General features: G+C 43.9%; 1 protein-coding gene across 1 annotated transcript in view; it reads right to left on the bottom strand.

Moving 5' to 3' along the window:
- Positions 1-6: 6 nt before the first annotated feature.
- jag1b (jagged canonical Notch ligand 1b) overlaps positions 7-8,557 on the bottom strand; it is a 24,992-nt gene continuing 16,441 nt past the window's right edge. Inside the window, exons 14-26 of the mRNA XM_020601821.1 lie at positions 7,907-8,071; positions 7,655-7,774; positions 7,448-7,534; positions 7,158-7,271; positions 6,646-6,762; positions 5,998-6,025; positions 5,543-5,628; positions 4,865-4,978; positions 4,663-4,772; positions 2,918-3,157; positions 2,191-2,322; positions 1,807-1,948; positions 7-1,218 (exon numbers count right to left, since the gene is read on the bottom strand). Coding sequence (XP_020457477.1) covers positions 743-1,218; positions 1,807-1,948; positions 2,191-2,322; positions 2,918-3,157; positions 4,663-4,772; positions 4,865-4,978; positions 5,543-5,628; positions 5,998-6,025; positions 6,646-6,762; positions 7,158-7,271; positions 7,448-7,534; positions 7,655-7,774; positions 7,907-8,071 — 1,931 coding nt within the window. The 3' untranslated portion in view covers positions 7-742. The remainder of the gene's footprint in view (positions 1,219-1,806; positions 1,949-2,190; positions 2,323-2,917; positions 3,158-4,662; positions 4,773-4,864; positions 4,979-5,542; positions 5,629-5,997; positions 6,026-6,645; positions 6,763-7,157; positions 7,272-7,447; positions 7,535-7,654; positions 7,775-7,906; positions 8,072-8,557) is intronic.

The raw sequence follows: 8,557 nt of genomic DNA, 5'->3' as shown, positions 1-8,557 counted from the left end.
TTTGCCTTTGAAATGTGTTTTTTTTTCTAGAATGTGTTGGAAAAAAGTAAGTCACTGAAAGAAATTGTGTCCACAGTTATCAAAACCTTCAAACTAGAAAGAACATATAAATAAAAGGAATGATATCTTAAGGCTCTTGATTATTAAGTTAATAAATCAAATATACACAATGATTAATAAAAAATATACATATCTACAGGTTCTAAATCAAATTCTTCATATTGGCAGCAACTGCTGACATTGAACCCTCCCCCCCACCAAAAAAAAAAAAAATAAATAATAAAGTTGATCTTTTCTTATTTGACAGTTGCTGAAGTCCAAAGCTGAAAAGGCACTTTCTCCAAATTGAACTAGAAAGAATTCAAACACAAGCACTAGCTTTAGTGTTGAACATGTCGGGTAGTTTAGTCATTGTACAACTATTACACCAGGACCCCCTTTCCATGTGTCCACTAAATTCATTAAAAAAAAGGGAAATGAAATGCACAAGAGGACACTTTTGCAACTAGTTCTACAGTGAAATGTATACCAGTGCCTTGTGTTTCCAGCCACCCAAAGCAACTGTCACTGCCAGTGTAAGCCAGCTTGTCAAAACTTAAATTAACACGGGGAATTAATCAAATACTGTGGGGTCACGGCTGACATGGTAGTTTACCAACCACACATGCCAAAGCTCCCCCATTTCACCCACCAGCAGGGTGTGAAGGCATAAGGCTTGGTTGCGCAGCAACACAGCTGTCTGCTATACAATATAGTCCATCCTGTTTATGCTGTTTGCTGTCTCCAAGTCTCTGTTGTCCTGTTTATTAGTCCAGTTAGGATGTTTGGATGTGGAGTTGGGATTAGAGATGGCCGTCTTCTCATCCCTTTCCACCAGTGTGTATGCTGGTTGTTTGGCAAAGCGGCTCTTCTGTAAGTGCCTCTCCTTGTCGTCCTCATCCCCCTCGGGATGATTTGTCCTTATTTTGGCAATGATGGAGTTCTTGTTTTCATAGTCTTTGATGGCCACTGTGAGGCCCACGTGCTTCTCTATAGGGTTCTTGATCTGGTTCAGCTGCTCCCGCACGTTGTTGGTCGTGTTGTCCTCAGAGCCAGCGGCCGATGTCCCGTTGTGGTTGCTCTGTTTCCGTCGTCGGTGCATGCACCACAGCAAAATGGAGACCAGCATGAGGACCCAGATGACAATGAAGATGGAGCTAAGGAGGGGCACAAGGTAGTCTGATGGAAGAAATAAAAACAGTCACAGGTCAAAGAGATGCCAAATGTAATTAGAATTCTCAGTGGAAAAAGTACACAATAGATTTTATTATATTACTATGTCAAGCTTGTTGAATCATTAGCATGCTTTGACCAGTGCAACATGACCTCTGCGCCCTGAACAGGGGAGGAGGCTGCTTTTATTTGGCCATGGCGGCAGTCTGCTGTCACTGTCTTGATGAATGGTGGACACATGCGGGAGTCTTACTGAGTCCAGCCATTCACGGTACGAGCCAAACTGAAGCCACGTAGTCAAGCAGCTCTGCTCTTTCCACTGAAATCCTGGCTAGAATTTTTTTAAGGCTCCATTACAACTGCCATAAAATGGCAAACTTGGGCAGCCCAAGTTGTATGGAAAGGTGAGGAATTATTCGTCATACATGCACATTTGTCTTTGGTGCTTAGCACTGCTGTCATATTCAGGGCTGGGCTCTCTGCTCTTTTCAAAAAAAGAAAAAAAAAATCCTCCCACCCATTTCTACACATGCAAGTGTGTACAAATCTGGAAAACCTCATAGGCAACAACTAGAATTCGGAGGCAGTTCATACCAGTTTTGCTGGGGCTTGGCACGCGCACTTCTGCAATGGCAGAGATGATGGTGTTGCTCCCGTTGCGTTTGCTAACCAGGTCGATTATCCCTTCGGTGATCTCTTTAATGGGGCTTGGGTCCAAGCGATGGTCTTCAGTAGACTGAAAGTGCCAAGAAGAAAGTGAGGTTTACATTTAAGTTTCATCTCGTCTGCCACTAATCTCATTTATTTGCCGCCAGTGATGACAAACCCAAACCTAAATCCCCCACACATCCCTTTAGAGCATGTCCTAGTGTTCCTGAGATTGCATGTTGTGGGTTATAGATCAACAAGGATAATTTTCCTTCCATTAATCGAGGCACATAAACATATGGCAGACTGGGAGTGGGAGGAGTTACTTACAATGCAGACATGGATCTCATTGCTGGCTGAGAATGAGGGGTCACAGGTTATGGACACAGAATGCTCCAAGGAGAAATTCTTCACTATGTACAAGTGCCTCAGCTGCTTACACACTTCCTCCACGGTCAAACCCTGGACAGGAAGAAGAAATCAAACAAATGTTAATGCACATGGAAAATAGAGAGCAATCAAGGCAAAAATTGGAGAGCTAGGCTTTCATTTTGGCAGTAGTTTCGACATGCTAGCCACATCATTTAGATTAAACACCACAGGCTCACATGCTTGTCACTGTCTGGTGTCATGCCTGTTAGGCAACTGGTGAGTGATGATCCTGTGTGGTGCCTGAGTCTCCAGTGATCTGTTTAACTCCAATACATATGATCCTAAAATTAATCCTACAGTGTGGTTGGGTTAAGAGAGGATTGGCACAGTCATGAATGCCTGATTGTCAGGAGCACCCCAACTTGGACACAGAGGACAAAACATAGAGAAGAGAGAAATAATCCACTTTTGTTCTTGGAGCACACTTAAATACATGACTGAATTGTTCAGCAGTCTTGAACTAGGAGCCATTTCCATGAGGGATGGCCGAGCACTTCTGAAAACCTGATCTTTTACAGTTTGCTGCTCCCATTAGTTTAAGAGTGGTGGTGGTGGAGGAGAGGCGTGAAAAATGACCTTAAAATCCTTTAATTCAATCTCTCTCCCTGGTGCCTAGGTAACTCACTCGAGGCATGATCTCCTTGTTGAAGGTGAAGGTGATGTTGGCGCAGCTGTTGTCCTGGTAACTGGAGCTGGGGTGGCATTTGGTGGGAGGTGGGGGAGGGTTGGAGCGCCAGCACTCTCCAAAGTCAGGGCAAGGCTTTACAAAGCAGTGGCCCTCCCTGATGGGGATGCAGCTCTGACCTGAAGGACAACTGCCTCGACCTTTGGCACCCAGTTTGCATGACACAGGGCCACACCACATCTGGACATCAGAATACGACAGGGGAAACATAACGTCAGACTTTTCTTTTATATGACACAAACAGAACTACGACTGATGACACTCACAGTGCGATCCTTGGGATGGCAAGGTCCTGGACTAAAATATCTCAACTGCTATTGAATAAGTTTCAAGAAATTATGTACATCCACAGGGTGAGTCATATGGGCATTAGTGATCTTTCACTTGATTGTGCACACTCATGTCCCCGCAGAACAAACTAATACCGTTGGTAACCCCGACTTTTCATTTCGTAGGTCAAAGTTGTATTTTGACTAAATTTAGATTAATAACCTGCAAAACTCATGACACTGCCATCAGCTATATTTTGTGATAATGCAAATGTTACTATGCCTACACGAAAACTGAAAAGCTGCCAAACATCACTGCACACACAGTAGCATGCTGATGTTAGCATTCAGCTGAAAGCAAACGGCCACTGTACCCGAGTACAGCCTCTAGACTCTTATTCCTGTTTAGAAGTTAATTGTCCATAGTGCAGAATGTTAAAATAGTACAAGTAATCATTTTGCCATCAAATGCATGTTTTTCAGTTTGTCCCATACATTGGATTGTGATGCAACGGCTGCAAAACTAACATGCTACAGTGTTAAAGATGAACATGGTAAACATACCTGCTAAACATTAGCATGTTAACAATATCATTTAGCACAAAGCACAGCTGTGCCCAGTTGCACTCTGAATAGGCATTTTTGTAGAATTACATTTACAGAAGATCTTGAAAAGACTTTTCTTCAGTTTTACTTGTTTAGTTGTATTACTTTAATCTCTCTGTATTGTTAAAATTGAGATTAAATAACCATATATTAAAACATGTTACAAAATACACATGCTTTCAAAGGGTGTCCTAATTTTTTCACATGACTGTACCTGCTAAACATTAGCATGTTAACAATATCATTTAGCACAAAGCACAGCTGTGCCCAGTTGCACTCTCAGACCTGTGAGCTGTAGATTGTTTATAAAAATGTACAGTTTTTCTTAAACCCATTTTACCACTAGAATTTCAGCATTTGACAATTTATACTTTAATGGTGTGGAAATGTATCTGTGGCACTAATAGGTTAGAGAAGCCACCAGTTTTTCTCAGTCCCGATTATTAGTACAGTAGTTCTGTAAAGATGAACTTCCTTCTACTGCAAGTTAACAGATCTGCATGAAACACACAGGCTACCACAAAAGTATGGTAAAATCCCCGATCATGTTCCCATATCATATGTTTAACACGGTAGCCTAGATGAGCTCTGAACTGGTATCTGACATTATACACAGAACATTGCTGTAGCCTGGCGTGATCCTACCTGAACTCAGAGACAGTGGAGTCTACCACGCCACTACCCACACAGCCCCTCTCCCATTAGTAAACAATCATATTCTTCACAGCTGTTTAGAACCATCATAAATAATATAACATAATTACTCAGTCGCACTACTTCTACATTTACAGTTAGTTTGTTTAGACGTACCTTTGTGCACACAACTTTCCCATTGGAACAGTGACAAGTGTTGCAATCCTCATCCCATCTGGCTCCATCAGTGGCAAGGTGTCCGTTAACAGAGCAAGACTTTCTTGTCACTGTTAAATACCACCACAGTGTTGAAAATGTATAAAAATCTGAGCATGTTATTTGAGCATCTGTTATGTGGATTTGTCATCAAGACTTGTACCTTCTTGACAGTGAGTTCCAGTCCTCTCTGGTGGACACATGCAGCGATATCCATTGATCTCATCCACACAGGTGGAGCCAAAGGCACAAGGAGATGACTGACACTCATTGATATCTGTCAAAGAGAGAGAGAGAGAGCTAAGAAATGGCCCCTTTATGGACTAGAGATTCTAGCCGGACAGCACAGATAACGTGTTAAGCAGCCGACACTGCTTCATAGGCTAATTTCACTGAGGCCACGTGTTATCTGAACAGTACATACACATGCACATCAATTAATAAAAAACAAGGAAACATACTTTCCTTCTGCGGCTTTATTAAAAGCAGCATCATTAGCAGGTATGCAGGAGCTAAAGGCTGGACTTAGCAGAACAAAGGGTTTGGACTGGGAAAGAATGTGGCCATCTGAAAGCCTTTAAGAGGGAAAACAATCTGTGTAATCAGTGTCAGAGAGCATGGCTGATTAGCTGTTGGCCTGCTAAGCTGGTTTCCCCCTGGGGACAGCAGCAGGGTCCGGTGGAGTGACACCAAAATGGCTCAGCCTGGCCTGCAGCCCAATGCATAGATAATTGGCCAGCTAGACCCTTCCATTTGTAGCGACTGTGACTGTTCTGCAGCCCTTACTGACAGCTCAAACAGGGATCAGGAGGGAGGAGCGGCCGGCAGGGTTAATACTCACTGATCCGACAGTCTGGACCTGCAAAGCCTGGAGCACACTCGCAGCGGTACCAGTTATCCCCATCGACGCAGGTTCCACTGTTGTAACTGCAGGAGTGGGAGTGAAATTTTAGTTTCTACCTCCAGATAACCCCCAAGGTTGTTTAACAACAATCACATCTATACACGCTTTGATATCAGACCATTTCACAGACATTTTCTCACCACTGAAAATATAACATTTTCTCAAAGGCAATTAAGGCAATCAAACTCGTTTGTATGGCTCTGGGAATGAGCTCCAGTGATGCAGAGTTAAATAAGAGGGTTGCATCCCAGGAATGACAGGGAAGGGTGTATGTCAGGTTCTCAGCAGAGAGATGATGAGAGAGAAAGCCTTCAGGTGAGAAACTACAATACAGGAGGTGTAGCCTGTTTACATCTGTCTAAATCTACAGGAAATATTTGGCTTCCCCTTACCATGGGTGTGGACTGCAATCGTTGGTATCTGAAAGAGAAGAAAAACAGAGGAAGGGAGAGAGAGACAAAGTTGTGAGTGCATTGTTGTGGTTTTTTTCCCTCATGTATGAGTGCTTAGTGCACAACAAAGAGTACATCTGAGCTTGCATGTAGAGGCGTGTTGGGTCAGTCAAGCCCAACTGCACACCGCCCGATTTCTCTACCTTATTAACAACATACAGCAAACAACTGAGTCCGGCTGTCAAAGGGTCCAATCCCCCACCCCTAACTGACAACACCTCCACACCCAGATTACCATCTTAGCTGCTTCTCCCTCCCATATTGGGAAATTTATGTTTTGGAATACAGGGCAAAGATTCCAGGGGAGCCAGGGAAATGAGGAGAGCTGTAGAACAAGCTGACATGAGGCACTGTTTTGATAGGAATGCCACGAAGAGAGAAGAGAGGGGTGTATGTGGGATTGGGTGGGGGGGGGGGGGAGCATCTGGCCCGCTTTAGTTTAAAAAAAAAAAAAAAAAAAAATGGACAAAACAAGAGGACAAAAGTCAAATTTAATCACATGCAGAACCTCATCTCTGCACTAGGTAACAGGAGATTTATCATTAAATAACAGTAACTGTCCACCTTTTCCTCTTAAATATCACTTACTCTGGGTGCATGTGGGACCCTCCCAGCCTTCCTTACAGACGCAGGTGAACGACTCCCCCATCACCACACAGGTACCTCCATTCTCACATGGGTTTGGAAGACAGCTTGAGTTTTTGGCTAAAGGACAGAATGAAAAGTTTAGCTTTGCCAGTGAGTTTTCCCCAACATTACAGAGGATTATCAATGCAATCATCACACTCAAACAGTTACAGGAGACTGCTGCTGGTTTGGCTTTCTGTTTTCTTCGAGGGAATCTACATTCCTCTCTGAAGTGTATTGTCAGTGCAATCAGGAATGTTAAGCGGATAGCTGTCAGCACTCACAGGAGAGGGAGAAATGGGCCAGGAGGGAGATGGGAAGAGAGGGAGCGCTGACAGAGCAGAGGGATGAAAATTGTTTGTGGACCTCGCAGATCTGATTCATCTGAGACAAGAAGGAGCTCTCCCACAACATAATCTTTTCCTGTATGTTTGTGTGAATATGAAACATTAAACCAAATCTGTGTGACTCACCTATGTTGCAGGTTGTACCCTCCCACCCTGGGGAACACCTGCACTGGAATGTGTTGCCCTCATCGTGGCAGGTGCCTCCATTGTTGCATGTGGCTTCATCGCACTGACTTTCGCCTGGGGGGAGCATTTCAAATCTTAGCCTTGCTTAAGTTTGACACTCACATGATTCTGAATAATCACACTGTATAGAAGAGTTATACACAGCTACAAGCACACATCATGAGCGTGCACAGACAGAATGCACTGGTGTGGACAAAAACAATAAAAAAAAGAAAGGGGGGAGCTCTTACGGGAGTGGCATGTCTTTCCCTTCCAACCATTCTTGCACTCACAGAAGAAATCAGTCACCAGGTCTCGACATGTGCCTCCATTATGACGTAGGGGCGTGATCAAGGTGTGGGGGGGGGGGGTAGACATCGGTATATCAAACATATCATGGAACTGCCTTTTCATGCTGAAACGTGGTTTGGGTTTGACGTAATGGGAAAAGCAGTAATACTCACTGATCTCGCAATGGTCACCCTCCCAGCCGTCACCGCAGATGCACTGGTACACACTAACTTTGTCAATGCAGGTGCCTCCATTGCGGCATGGGTTACTCTCACAGTCGTTGATGTCTGAAAATTTAATAAGAAAAACAGTCAGACAATGAAAATGAGATTTTTGCAGAGGCCAGTCTGATATATCATGAGTAGTTGTGCCCTGTGTAGGGTACTGTGTGTGTGTGTGTGTGTGGATTGTGGTCTTACTCTCGTGGCAGTAGGTGCCTCTGAAACCCTCCTGGCACTCACAGCTGAACTGGCCCCCGGCCTGGCTCCGACAGCGACCATGAGGTCCACACACATTTGACGAAATGTAGCGCTCTCCCCCCGGCGTGCTGTTGGACGCCACAGCGACTGTGCAGCTGTCAATCACTGTTGTAGAGCAGAGACAGTGAAAGAACTGATGAAGCCTGTCTGATTAAACACTTGTTCCTAACTGTAAAATGCAGTTTGTGTCTTACAAGTCATAAGCAGGGATGGGAATTTAGAATATCACTGGTATTCACATAAAAGTTATGCAACTGTCTACTAGTCTATACTAAAAAGACGGGGAGTAAGGGACAGAGAGGAGTTTAATTTAAAAAAAAAAAAAAAAAGATCTACAAGGTGACAAGCCTTTACAGATGCTAACAAGTTCCTCTCTCCTGAGAAAACTATCAGTGAAATAAAAAAATTGGAGGAAAGGAGAAGCAGCAATGAGCTGTCATGCTTTAATAAGGAGTCCAGAAAGATCTCTTCCTTTCCCTCTGTCTGATAAGGGTAAGAGCACACAGTAAATTTGCTCCCCTGCAGTCACTCAGTTTTTGCCAAGAGCACAGACGATCTCACTGTCTGGCATCTGACTCCGTGGTTGGTCCA

This window comes from Monopterus albus, unplaced genomic scaffold (genome assembly GCF_001952655.1).
Source record: "Monopterus albus unplaced genomic scaffold, M_albus_1.0 scaffold3.1, whole genome shotgun sequence".
Classification (NCBI taxonomy): domain Eukaryota; kingdom Metazoa; phylum Chordata; class Actinopteri; order Synbranchiformes; family Synbranchidae; genus Monopterus; species Monopterus albus.
Note: the sequence above shows the minus strand (reverse complement) of the source record. Positions and strands in the feature narration are given on the sequence as shown.